At 29.2% G+C, this 13,916-nt stretch overlaps 6 protein-coding genes across 6 annotated transcripts, besides 2 other annotated features; all 6 read right to left on the reverse strand.

Annotated features, from left to right (window-relative positions):
• Positions 1-88: 88 nt before the first annotated feature.
• TVAGG3_0672940 (uncharacterized protein) lies at positions 89-2,774 on the reverse strand (the record flags this gene model as incomplete). The annotated part of the gene is made up of 1 exon (XM_001327179.1): positions 210-2,450. The coding sequence occupies one exon, from the start codon at positions 2,448-2,450 to the stop codon at positions 210-212; it is 2,241 nt and encodes a 746-aa protein (XP_001327214.1).
• A 93-nt stretch (positions 2,775-2,867) lies between these two features.
• TVAGG3_0672950 (amphoterin-induced protein family) lies at positions 2,868-5,581 on the reverse strand (the record flags this gene model as incomplete). Its single annotated transcript, XM_001327178.2, has 1 exon — positions 3,064-4,227. The coding sequence occupies one exon, from the start codon at positions 4,225-4,227 to the stop codon at positions 3,064-3,066; it is 1,164 nt and encodes a 387-aa protein (XP_001327213.1).
• A 155-nt stretch (positions 5,582-5,736) lies between these two features.
• Positions 5,737-6,212, reverse strand: TVAGG3_0672960 (cation:chloride symporter protein; the record flags this gene model as incomplete). Its single annotated transcript, XM_001327177.1, has 1 exon — positions 5,783-6,067. The coding sequence occupies one exon, from the start codon at positions 6,065-6,067 to the stop codon at positions 5,783-5,785; it is 285 nt and encodes a 94-aa protein (XP_001327212.1).
• Positions 6,213-6,478: 266 nt separating this feature from the next.
• On the reverse strand, positions 6,479-7,570 carry TVAGG3_0672970 (uncharacterized protein; the record flags this gene model as incomplete). The annotated part of the gene is made up of 1 exon (XM_001327176.1): positions 6,479-7,570. The coding sequence occupies one exon, from the start codon at positions 7,568-7,570 to the stop codon at positions 6,479-6,481; it is 1,092 nt and encodes a 363-aa protein (XP_001327211.1).
• Positions 7,571-7,608: 38 nt separating this feature from the next.
• On the reverse strand, positions 7,609-8,781 carry TVAGG3_0672980 (ribonuclease inhibitor domain-containing protein; the record flags this gene model as incomplete). The annotated part of the gene is made up of 1 exon (XM_001327175.1): positions 7,609-8,781. The coding sequence occupies one exon, from the start codon at positions 8,779-8,781 to the stop codon at positions 7,609-7,611; it is 1,173 nt and encodes a 390-aa protein (XP_001327210.1).
• A 289-nt stretch (positions 8,782-9,070) lies between these two features.
• Positions 9,071-11,593, reverse strand: TVAGG3_0672990 (the record flags this gene model as incomplete). Its single annotated transcript, XM_001327174.1, has 1 exon — positions 9,140-11,581. One exon carries the CDS (start codon positions 11,579-11,581, stop codon positions 9,140-9,142), a length of 2,442 nt encoding a protein of 813 aa, XP_001327209.1.
• A 1,084-nt stretch (positions 11,594-12,677) lies between these two features.
• Positions 12,678-12,895: a mobile genetic element.
• Positions 12,896-13,468: 573 nt separating this feature from the next.
• Positions 13,469-13,490: a mobile genetic element.
• The last annotated feature ends 426 nt before the right edge of the window (positions 13,491-13,916 follow it).

Raw genomic sequence — 13,916 nt, forward strand, 5'->3', positions numbered from 1 at the left:
TAACAAAGCCAATCAAACTAGTCCAAAGAATTAACGAAACTCCAAGAATTTGTTGACTACCTTTGTGTCTATCTCATAATGTGCTTGAATCTTGCATCCATTCCATTGTGCCCACATGTTTTCTTTAACTATCTAATTAAATTATGTTTTAATAAATTAGTGTAGTTGAAATAAAAATTATAGCAAAAGGTAATGAAATTATAAAGTTTTTATTTAGATAATTGACCAAAGATAAATTTGGTAGATGAATTATAAAACTTTTTAAATATACCAGGTTTTTTTGAACCATGAATAACTCGACACGAAATAATAAGTGTAAGGGGGATTCCCGATTCGTTAATCATTCTAATATAGTGAAGTTTCTTGTTCTCAATAATAAGAGGACATCGAATAGAACGACATTCAAAAAATGAATTAGATTCAACAGTTTCAACTGAAAGAGGGAAATTGATGTGTTGAAGATTCAAACAATTATTGAATGAATATTTTTCAATCAATGAAACACTGTTTGGAAGAATAGTGATGTTATAAATGTTGTTACATTCATTGAAAGAATAAGTGCAAATAACACTACAGTTGATGAAAAGAGTTTTATCTAATGATCTATTAAGATGAAAAATGAGATATTCCCCTGTTTCATTCTTTGTATATATCGTATTATCAATGCATTTGTATTTATCTGATTCAAAATTAGATATGTTTTGAAGCAAATTACATCCTGAAAATGAATTTATTGATATGTTTACTAAATGATTTCTCTCGGGAAAAATCATTGATTTAAGATTTCTGCAATTTAAAAATGAATATTCTGATATATATTGAACAGATGATGGAATACTAATACTCTCTATTGAATAGCAATTCTCAAATGATTTATATCCAATCATCTTTGAATATCCTTGAATACCGATATTAGTCAAATTAACACACCCTCTAAAACATCTATTAGGAATATTAATAACATTAGCTACACTTACCAAACTAATGCAATTTTCAAATGCAGTATCCATGATTACTAAATCACTAGAAGCGAAACTCACAGAAGTTAATTTAATGCAATCTTTAAATGATTCAACGCCAATGGTATTCAAGTAAGTAGATGAAAAATTAAATGAAACTAATTTCGAACAATTCAGGAAAGCGAAATTTTCAATCACAGAAAGCTTTGAATCTTTTTCAAGATTTATTTGAGGAATTATCGAATTTTGAAAAGCTCTTTCTTTGATGCATGATACTGATTTAGGGATAGTGCTATAATAAAAGTAATTATAGCCCCAGAATTCATAAATAATTGTTTGATTTGCATTCATTACAAATAATCTAGGAGTAATAATAAGATCTGAATCATTGATATACGAAACTGAAACATTTGTAATCCTATTAATAGAATTATCACGGAACAAGGTTTTATTGGTGAAATACATTTTTGTTTTAGGTGTATTATTTGTAATGAAATTATTACCATTTATATTCATTGGTGAATTAGGAAAGTTGATAATCTCTAATTTTTTGCAATTATCAAACACTTTATCACCTAAATAATCTGGGGCTCCTAAGAATGTAGCATTTATCAATTCAGAACATAAAAAGAAAGCTTGCTCATCAATATATTTCACATTCTGAGGAATTTGAATAGTGATAAGATGTGTAAAGCAAAAACATCGATATCCAATTGTTGTTATAGAATTTGGTAATACTATTGTTTTGATAATAGAATCATAGAATAAATGATCTCCTAAGATTGTGACGAAATCTGGAATTACATATGTTTCGAATGAACGATTACAAATAAAGAAAAAAAACACTTTTATTTGCTGAAAACAAAGTATTATTTTCAACCATAAAATGCTTGTAAGATTTTTTAATTTAGCATTGGAAAATATCCATCCATCAACTTTTGAAACATTTTCCGGAATTTGAAACGAAGTAATATTTGTGTAAGCAAATACATTATTCTCAAGGGATTTTACATTTGAACCTTCTTCAAATATTGCATTTTCAAGTTTTTCGCAGAAATAAAATGCCTCTCTATCAATAAATTTAACAGATGCGGGAATTTTAACAATTGTTACTAATTTATTACTAAAGAAGGCAATTTTCTGTATTTCAAGAAGTCCTCTAGGAAAAAGTATCTCGGAAACTTTTTCGCAACTTCCAAAAGCTGCATAGGATATTGTTTTAAGCTTGGTACAAGATGATAAATTAATAATTGAAAGATTTTTGCATCCCCAAAAACTTCTAGTTCCAATTGTTGTTATGTTAGGATCAATTTCAAATGAAAATGAAATTAATGTATTTAATTCACGAAAGCATTCATCTAGTATTACTTCACATTTAGCTGATATTTTGAGGTATGGTGATGGATCTGTGACTTTTGTGAGTTTTTTACCATCACTTGAATAGCAACTTTGATTGATATCTTTGAAAAATAGTACCAAAATGGTAATCATTGTGAATCATTATGCGTATTTTGCTTGACGACTCTGTTTATGATAGTAGTTTGAAACTATTATAGATTTCAAGGAAAAATCAGTTCAGATTACTTTTGAAACTTTGAAATAATATAGGATTGGAAGTATATTACATGAATTCATGTTTGTGACAGCCAATATCCTTGGTATTTATATACTTTTTGATTAGAGATTTTGTATTTGAAGGGGAAAAAAAAACAATAAAAAATAAAAAATCTTATCGTACAACATACATCTCCAAATTTTGAGATGTTTACATTTCAAATATGACATCAGTGCAATAGAGATGTATGGATTTCATATACTTGTGATTGATTTATCAGCTGCATTCTGGCGCAGCAGCAATGACATATTCAATTTGTAGTAAAAAATGTTTGAAGTTATCTTGGATACCTTCTGCTTTTTCAAGTTTATATACTGTGTTAAGAATATCACTCTCATTAAAAGAAATGCAATTAAAAACAATTTAAACGAAAATAAATATATAACGATCACCAATTTGGAAGGATGTTTGAAGAATATGATTGATTTCATTATCAACCACTTTTATGGGAATAGTAAACATTTAATAAAGATTTAAAAAAAATAGAGATTATTTAGAAAGATGCTTCCAGAAAAGGCTCGGAGTTTTGTTGTTCATAAGTTTAATCATTTTAATATTATATGATCCTTGAATTACTCCACATGAAAGAATAAGATTTCGAGGAATTCCTGAATTTATGATCATTCTGATATAGTCAAGTTTCGTATTCTCAATAATAAGGGGACAGCAAATAGAAGGACATTCATTAAATGAGTGAAATTCAACTGTTTCAACTGAATAAGGAAAATTTATATATTTCAAATTCAAACACTTGTTGAATGAATATTTTTCAATTATTAAAACGGTATCTGGAAGAATACTGATGTTATATATGTTGTTGCATTCAGTGAACGAGTAACTGCAGATAACATTGCAGTTAAGAATAAGTGAGTTCTCTGAAGAATTAATTACATGGTAAATAAGATAATATTTTGATTCATTCTTATAGTAAAGAGTATTATCAATACATTTGTAGTTATCTGATTCGAAATTACTTATGTTTTGAAGTGAATTACATCCTCTAAATGAATTATATGATATTTCAGAAAGTGAATTTGTGCTTGAAAATATGATTGATTTAAGATTTCTGCAGTTTAAGAAAGAATTTTCTGATATTGTTTCAACTGATGAAGGAATATTTATACTCTCTAAACAATAACAATTCTCAAATGATTTTTCACCAATATGTATTGATCCTTCATCAATATTTATATTTTTTATTTGAGTGCACCCAGAAAAGCATTTATTAGGAATATTTAACATATTACTTACATTTAATAAATTTGTACAATTCTCAAAAGCATTGCCCATGATCATAAAATTGTTCGAAGCAAAGTTCACTGAAGTCAAATTCATGCAATTTGAAAATGTTCCAAATCCTAATGTATTTAAATTACCATAAGATAAATTAAATGAAAATAGTCTTGAGCAATTTTTAAATGCATAATCTCCGATTTCTAAAAGTGCTGAATTGGATTCAAAATATATTTTAGTTATGTCTGAATTTTCAAAAGCTCGCTCTTTGATTTTTGTGACTGATTTATGAATAGTTATTCCATTCGTGTAATTATATCCCCAATATTCATAAATTTCTGTTTGTTTTGAATTCATAATCATAGAATCTGTAGTAATAATAAGATCTGGTTCATTTATATATGAAACTGATACATGCATATTTTTTTGAATTGATTCATAAGAAAACAAAGTCTTATTTGAAAAAGACATTTTACAATCAGGTGAAAAAGTGGTTATGATATAAGACCCATAAACGACAAATGGTGGGCAACGAAAAATAATGAGTTCGAGTTTATCACAAAATTCAAATACAGAACTACCAATCTGATCAAAAGGTCCTAAAAATGTGATATTTGTCAAATTATTGCAAAAATTGAATGCATAACTATTAATGTTCTTTACATTTTCTGGGATAGTTATGCTATTGATAGGTGAACCGAAAAAGCATCCCACTCCAATTGTTATGAGAGAACCTGGAAGTTCTATTGTTTGAATTTTAGTACTCCAAAAGCAATATTCGCCCAAAGAAATGACTGAATTTGGAAATGTTATTGATTTGATATTAGAATTCCCAAAACAACTATCCCCTAAAGTTGTGACAGAATCTGGAATTTCATATGTTTCAAAAGTTTTGTTACGAATAAAGAATAAAATACTTTTATTAGCAGAAAAAACAAAATTGTTATTTTCAATTATTAAGAATTTATTATTAGGATGAATTGTAAGATTTGTTAATTTTGCATCAGAAAATGCTTCTCCATTAACATTAGCGACATTTTCTGGTATTTGAAACGAAGTAATTTTAGTATCATAAAATACATGATGTTCTAATGAAGTTAAATTTGAACCATCTTCAATAGTAGCATTTTCTAGTTTAGAGCAGAATTCAAAAACACTATTACCAATTTTTTCAACAGAAGCTGGGATTAAAATACTTTTTATTAATTTATTATTACTAAAAGCATATGATTGTATTTCAACAAGTCCTTTTGGTAAGAGTATTTCTGCAACTTTAGAGCAACGAGAAATGCACAATCGGATATTATTTTAAGTTTATTGCATGATGATAAATTTATAGTAGTGAGATTCTCACAACTATAAAAACTATATGATCCAATTGTTGTTAAGTTTGGGTTGTCTTCAAATGAAAATGAAATTAATGAAATCAATTCAAAAAAGCATTTATCTTGTATTGTTTCGCATTTAGCTGATATTCTGAGATATGGTGATGTATCATTGACTTTAGTGAGGTTTTTTCCGTCTTCTGAATAAAAACTTTCATTAATATCTTTGAAATCAAGAGCCAAAAAGATCATTATAGTAAATCATTTATAAATTTGTTCATACGTATCGTTGTTTTTTTAATGTATTTTGAAATAATCAAAAAAAAATATGAAATTTAGTTAAAATTGAACTTTGATACACATGTAGATATAACTTTTTATTGCCCAAAATTAATATGCAATTATTAATTCCTAAAATCTGCATTTGTCAATAGATGAAACTACTCATTCATTAATATTTTGAAGTGTGAAAATTCTGAAGTTTACGTTAAAACAAAACATCAGAATTCGTTTCAGGTTTATTCAAATTGCTACAAAATATTCTGTTTAACAATAATATAAGATCAGTATAAAGGAATGAATTAGTAAGCTGTATTTATTCAAGAAAAAAAAGATAAAAAACAAAAGATAAAAAAGAATAAAAATAGATATTAAGCACTGAATGTAATGACGTTTTCGTTGTTGCCGCGTGACCAAATAAATGGGGGCATAGAATCACTAACAAAGCCCATCAAACTAGTCCATAATTCTGGTGTAACATTGACTTTTGGAATTGGTATAGTGCAGATGATCAATGATGAGTTGTCTGAGTATTTCATCAAGAATTCGCGAAGTTTCAAGAATTTGTTGACTGCTTTTGTGTCTGTGTCATTCTGTGCTTGAATCTTGCAGTCGTTCCACTGTGCATACATGTCTTCTTTAGGAAGTTCGCCCATCCCTTTGACAACTAAGATCTGTGCTTTGATTCGGAAGAGATGAAGCAACTTAGATAGTTTGACTTGGACATCTGTGATCTCTCTACCATCTGGAAGAATTGTGAAAAGTCTGATGTCGCATTTCTTCCATGCTGAGTGTGTCGAAAGACTTTAGTGAGATATTATTATATTCTGCATAGCAATTTTGATCAATGTCTTTGTAATTAAGAGCCAAAAAGAACATAGGTGAGTCGTATTATAAATATTTTCGCTAAAAATTATGTGCTCAAGATATAAAAAAATGCACAAATAATGCATAGATTGAATGAAAAAATAATCGTTTTTGTGCTTTTTTTATACTCTTAGGAAATCCTTTCTCAGTTATAAATATTCAAATTTAAAAAAAAATGATTTAATTAAGAAGTTTTAGCATTATGTTGCCAGCATAAGAATGACTGAAGAATTACAAATGCTTTTAATTGAGTGATGTTTCTTGGAGTTGTGGTAAATTCCACATGAAATAATAAGTCGTCGAGGAATACCTGATCCAACAATCATATTGAGATAATCAATAGTTGTGTTTTCAATAATAAGAGGACAACAAATAGAACGGCATTCAAAAAATGAATGTGATTCAACAGTTTCGGCTGAAAGAGGGAAGTTGATGTGTTGAAGATTCAAACAGTTGTTGAATGAATATTGTTCAATCAGTGAAACAGTGTTTGGAAGAATAGTGATGTTATATATGTTGTTGCATTCATTGAATGAATAACTGCAGATAACATTGCAGTTAAGAATAAGTGAGTTCTCTGAAGAATTAATTACATGGTAAATAAGATAATATTTTGATTCATTCTTATAGTAAAGAGTATTATCAATACATTTGTAGTTATCTGATTCGAAATTACTTATGTTTTGAAGTGAATTACATCCTCTAAATGAATTATATGATATTTCAGAAAGTGAATTTGTGCTTGAAAATATGATTGATTTAAGATTTCTGCAGTTTAAGAAAGAATTTTCTGATATTGTTTCAACTGATGAAGGAATATTTATACTCTCTAAACAATAACAATTCTCAAATGATTTTTCACCAATATGTATTGATCCTTCATCAATATTTATATTTTTTATTTGAGTGCACCCAGAAAAGCATTTATTAGGAATATTTAACATATTACTTACATTTAATAAATTTGTACAATTCTCAAAAGCATTGCCCATGATCATAAAATTGTTCGAAGCAAAGTTCACTGAAGTCAAATTCATGCAATTTGAAAATGTTCCAAATCCTAATGTATTTAAATTACCATAAGATAAATTAAATGAAAATAGTCTTGAGCAATTTTTAAATGCATAATCTCCGATTTCTAAAAGTGCTGAATTGGATTCAAAATATATTTTAGTTATGTCTGAATTTTCAAAAGCTCGCTCTTTGATTTTTGTGACTGATTTATGAATAGTTATTCCATTCGTGTAATTATATCCCCAATATTCATAAATTTCTGTTTGTTTTGAATTCATAATCATAGAATCTGTAGTAATAATAAGATCTGGTTCATTTATATATGAAACCGATACATGCATATTTTTTGAATTGTTTCATTTGAAAACAAAGTCTTATTTGCAAAACACATTGTACAATCAGGTGAAGTACGCGAAATGAAATAATCTCCAAAAATGATAAATGGTGGGCAATGAAAAATAATGAGTTCGAGGCTAATGCAATACTCAAATACACCGCGGCCAATGTAATCAAAAGGTCCTAAAAATGTGATATTTGTCAAATTAGTGCAAAAATTGAATGCATAACTATTAATGTTCTTTACATTTTCTGGGATAGTTATGCTATTGATAGGTGAACCGAAAAAGCATCCCACTCCAATTGTTATGAGAGAACCTGGAAGTTCTATTGTTTGAAAATTAGTACCCCAAAAGCAATTTTCACCCAAAGAAATGACTGAATTTGGAAATGTTATTGATTTAATATTAGAATTCTCAAAACAACTGTCTCCTAAAGTTGTGACACTATCTGGAATTTCTGATGATTTGTTACAAATAAAGAATAAAATAATTTTATTTGGAGATAAAACAAAGTTGTTATTTTCAATTACAAAGAATTTATTTTTAGGATGAATTGTAAGATTTGTTAATTTTGCATCAGAAAATGCTGCTCCATTAATTTTAGAGACTTTTTCTGGAATTTGAAACGAAGTAATGTTAGTATCATAAAATACATGATGTTCTAATGAAGTTAAATTTGAACCTTCTTCAAAAGTAACATTTTCTAGCTTAGAGCAGGAAACAAATGCCCTATCACCAATTTTTTCAACAGATGCTGGGACTAAAATACTTTTTATTAAATTACAATATATAAAAGCCCCAGAACTTATTTCAAGAAGTCCTTTTGGTAAGAGTATTTTTTCAACTCTATTGCAACCATAAAATGCTTTCTCGCGTATATATTTAAGTTTATTGCAATATGATAAATTTATAGTAGTAAGAAACAGGCAATCATTAAAACTATTTGATCCAATTGTTGTTAAGTTTGGGTTGTCTTCAAATGAAAATGAAATTAATGAAATCAATCCATTAAAGCATTCATTTTGTATTTTTTCGCATTTAGCTGATATTCTGAGATATGGTGATGTATCATTGACTTTAATGAGGCTTTTTCCGTCTTCTGAATAAAAACTTTCATTAATATCTTTGAAATCAAGAGCCAAAAGGATCATTATAGTAAGTCATTTATAAATAGTTTCATAAGTATCGTTGTTTGTTAATGTAATTTGAAATAAAAAAAAATATGAAAATTAGTTAAAATTGATCTTTGGTACATATGTAGATATAACATTTAATACCCAAATTAATATGCAATTATTAATTCCTAAAATTCGAATTTGTCAAAATATCAAACTACTCATTCTTTAACATTTTGAAGTGAGAAAATTCTGAAGTTTACGTTTAAAAAAACGAATTAATTCAGTTGCTACAAAATACACGTATTAAAAATGAAAGAATGAATTAGTAAGCTGTATTTATTCAAGAAAAAAAAGATAAAAAACAAAAGATAAAAAAGAATAAAAATAGATATTAAGCACTGAATGTGATGACGTTTTCGTTGTTGCCGCGTGACCAAATAAATGGGGGCATAGAATCACTAACAAAGCCCATCAAACTAGTCCATAATTCTGGTGTAACATTGACTTTTGGAATTGGTATAGTGCAGATGATCAATGATGAGTTGTCTGAGTATTTCATCAAGAATTCGCGAAGTTTCAAGAATTTGTTGACTGCTTTTGTGTCTGTGTCATTCTGTGCTTGAATCTTGCAGTCGTTCCACTGTGCATACATGTCTTCTTTAGGAAGTTCGCTCATCCCTTTGACAACTAAGATCTGTGCTTTGATTCGGAAGAGATGAAGCAACTTAGATAGTTTGACTTGGACATCTGTGATCTCTCTACCATCTGGAAGAATTGTGAAAAGTCTGATGTCGCATTTCTTCCATGCTGAGTGTGTCGAAAGGAGATATCCAACTAACAATGTAAGACCACCATCATCTGCAAGCCACCAAATATCCAGTGGGAAGTGGTTTTCGACATTGATATCGAATGTATCGAAATTCCTTGAAATCAAAACACCCATTGATGAATCAATGGCTGCACAAACTAATGAGAAGAAACGTGGTGATGTTGAGAAATGTGTTGCAATAATGTTTGGTTTAACTTTTCCATAACCAACGGCATTAGCAATCAAACGTGAGCACAAATCAGCATCAATAGATCCCCAGTAATGTGTGAAACCAGCATTGTTGATTGTGTCTTTCTGTTCATCTGATAAAATACCTAAACATGAGATACCCATGATCGAATATGATTTATCAATGACTTGGTTGAATGGTAACATGTTGATGATTGATTTCTCAACTGAACTCTCGCGTTCTGCATCAATGACATATTCGATTTGTGGACGATATGTTTTGACATTATCTTGGATACCTCCGAGTTTTTCAAGTTTAGAAACTGTATCTGTGAATAAAAGTGAAATAGGGAATTCACCCCAATTGTTTGCATTTGTAACACCCCAGTGGAAATATGCAAGAATCGCAAGACATGCACCAACTGTTGCTAATGAGAAAACCCAGTTGATCAAGAACATGCCAATGATCATAAGAGCTGCACCTAATACATCTAAAATAGGATGATGGTACTTCCAACTTGGACGCCATGAAGGAGAACGTGACATAGAACCAACAAGACAAGCAGCACAAATAAGTGCAAATGAAATGAGGAAAAACATTGTAAGAATTGTACCAACAGTGTTCAAATCTTTGAAAATAAAACATGAAACAGCAACAATCAAGAAACCTAAAATGAAGCCGCGAACTGGATCATTTGATGATGCTTTGCCAACAGCGAAGAAATCAAAGACTTTTGGAAGAATTTTGTCTTCGCATAATGATTGGAATGTCTTTGGACCACCAATTAAAGCTGCTGATGCTGATGATACAGCAGCACCAATTATACCAAGATAAACAAGTGGTCCCCAAAGAGACATGTCGCACATAATTGTTGTATCTGTTAATAATACGTTCTTTGTAGCAGCACTTGCAAGAATGATGGCTGTGATCATGTTCAATAGTGTTGTTGTGATGATAGCACCAATTGTACCTACAGGAATTGACTTCTGTGGATCAGCAAGATCTCCACTGATATTTGCACCGGCCATGATACCTGTACAGCCTGGGAAGAAGACGGCAAATACTGTAAAGAAGTTTTCTCCTGGTAAATAACTTGCCCAAAGGTTGTTCTTGAGGTTTGAAACTTTCCATCTTGGAGTATTTTTGTTTAAGAGGCCAAAGAAGAAACCGATCATGGCAACTCCGATCAATGCTGATAGACAGTATTCCATATAGCATTCTACCTTGAGAGAAGTGCATATAATCAAAAGTAAAATGAAAATTAAAGAAATAGCTATTATTTCGTGATCCCATTTGCCGCCATTTGTAATATATCCGCCATGCCAAGCTTGAACTACATCGACAAATGAGAATGAGTGGAGAACTGCACTGAATGTTGTTGCAAATGAGAAAATGACACCAATTGTGCCACCCCAATCGGCACCTAAAGAGCGTGAGATGAAGTAGTAGACACCACCACCACGTACTAAGCCATTAGAAACGATTGCTGATAATGATAATGTTGTTAAAATAGTAGCTACACCAGAAACAAGGATTAAAACGAGTGCCATAACAAGTCCACAGTTGCCTACCACCCATCCAAGTCTTAAGTAATAGACAGCGGATAAAATTGACAAAATGCATCGCATATATACGCCATTAAACGTTCCAAAGTTGGGACTTTCGTATTTTTTCTCATTTGATTTCTCGTGTTTCTCTGCTTCCTTGTCTGCTCTGATATCGACTAATTTTTGTCTTGGTAATCCCCAATCATTGTAGAACGCGGTATCTGGAAGATGTTCGTGTTCATCCAATGGAGAAGGGATCATTGAGTTATCCAGATTTTTCAACTCCATGGATAAAAGAAAAAAACAAAAATTTGAAATAAAAAAAAATTTTTTTTATCGATGGAATCTCCTATCATCAATTTCGATCATGTTCGTTTCAAAGTACATTTCCATTGAGGACAGATCACCGATATATAAGGATAAAAATTAAAAAGGAGTAACCTTTTTTAGCATTGAAATTGAATAGACCAATCAAGCTTTCATTTTGAATGATTCATGATTTAACCAAAAATGAAAGCTTCTTGAAATTGCATAATGGCTTTTGATATAAATTATTTCAATATTTGGTTTATCGTTAATTTTCTCAAAATTGAAACCAAACGATACACAATTGTGTTTGAATTATCCTGTGGGAAATATTTATATAATGGGCTAATTTAAAGAATTAATGGTTTTTGCAATTCGATGATCCTATCAAAATTTCTTTTAAAATTTTGCTTTCAGGGAAATTATGAGTATATTATTGTCTGATTCTAAAAATATCGAAATCGGAATTTTATTATAACTTTTTATTTAATTGTTCCGTTCCATCGCTAAATTTAACCCTATTAGTTAGAATTTATATAAATTCTCTATTTTTGGTGATTTAATTGATGTTCTAATAAAAGAAAGGATGGGACAATAATCGTCTCAAACTGATGGACCACATTGAGATATTTTTCCAACTGAAATATATTTGTTTTGGCATATAAAGTGGTGTTTGGAATATCATCTGTGAAATTGGTTAATTGGATTGAAATTTTAAGAGATTTACTTTGAATTGTCTTATTAATAGAATAAATATGATCTCATTATCTCCTACATAATTAATTTAATACAAATTTCTGCTAAAGTCTCAGTTCAAGATTTCAAAAATTTATCGAATAAAGAATGGAACATTGAGAATATGATGTTAACAGTGTATCAAAGCTATAGTTGGGTTATTTAGATGCCTCAAACTTACCGCAATCAACCTTTCAATGACCCTATCGATAAAATCGAGGATAATTATGAGTAATTTGCCTGCAAATTGTTTGTTTATAATCGTGTCAATTTGTTTTTGTGAAAAATACATCATACAATGATAATCTAATCATCAAATTTTCTGATTAACATCAAAGAATATGGGTCATTATTGATTTTGTAATTTAATCGTCATCGTTATCGATTTTGTAATTTAATCGTTATCGTCTTTTTCTAAACGTGCATTTTTTGCTTTCGGAGCTATTGAACATACATTGGCCCTTACCAGCAATTGAAAACTATTTTTCATTATCAACAATTACATTACTCCGAGTTATTCATCAATCAATGAAAATCGATATATAGTCCATACTTCAATTTACAATATTGGCAAGTCCAATTTCACTTGGCATATTTAACTCATATAGAAAAACCAGTTGGAATCGGCAAAATTATCTTTAATTCCATACATAAGAAAAAAAAATTATAAAGTTCTTCAATAATAGCAAACTAATAGTTTAAATAGATTTACAAGTATCGCCCATCTACTTTTGATATAATTCACATATTAAATGTAGAAAACTGGTTTAAAATAAATATTTCAAAAGTTCGAAAACGATTTATGAAAAAATAACGTGATGACATTTACTAAATTTGCTCTGTATTAAAGTATCGATGATAGAAAGAGCATATTTTGTAAATATTTCAAAAATATTTAAAAATCGGAGAAATTGTATTGTAATGTACTATAATTATGTTACAAATCCGATTCAATACTAATCCTTCGCTATTGAAGTTGTTTTGAGAAGGATATTCTCTAAATTCTTGATAAATCTTTAAAATCTAGAGTAATCGTTTTGTAAACTTAACAAAACTAAAATGTATACCAATAGATTGGCATTTTCTACGTTTTCAAAGTGAGAGAGTGTAAATTCTTTTTTTTTATCCTATTAAGGGTATAGTCCACTAAAAATTTTTAAGTTTTGACAATGAAAATAAGCTCTGTGACCATGTAAATATATATCTATGCAAAACGAGAGGTTATGCCATAATTTTTTTTAGTTATCAAATTTTCCTTTTTTTGAGAGAAGTCTCTCAATAATTTGAGAAGAATCTTTGATATAAAGAGATACACATTTGTAGAACGAAGTAAGTGTTTTCCAAACATGTTCTTAAAAATAAATAAAATAATACAAATCTTTATTCAATCTTTTGATATTGTTGGTCCTCTCTTTGTGAAAATACTTAACTTCAAAGAGTATTATGTTTTACCTAGTGAGGACCTTAAGTTTGCAAAAACATAATAAAAGTAAAATAAAAAAGATCGGATTTATCACAAAACTTCGAGTATTATAGGATTTAATATATTTTCTTAGTAGATTATATGATTTAGTTTCTTAAA

Source organism: Trichomonas vaginalis, chromosome III (genome assembly GCF_026262505.1).
Source record: "Trichomonas vaginalis G3 chromosome III, whole genome shotgun sequence".
Lineage (NCBI taxonomy): Eukaryota > Parabasalia > Trichomonadida > Trichomonadidae > Trichomonas > Trichomonas vaginalis.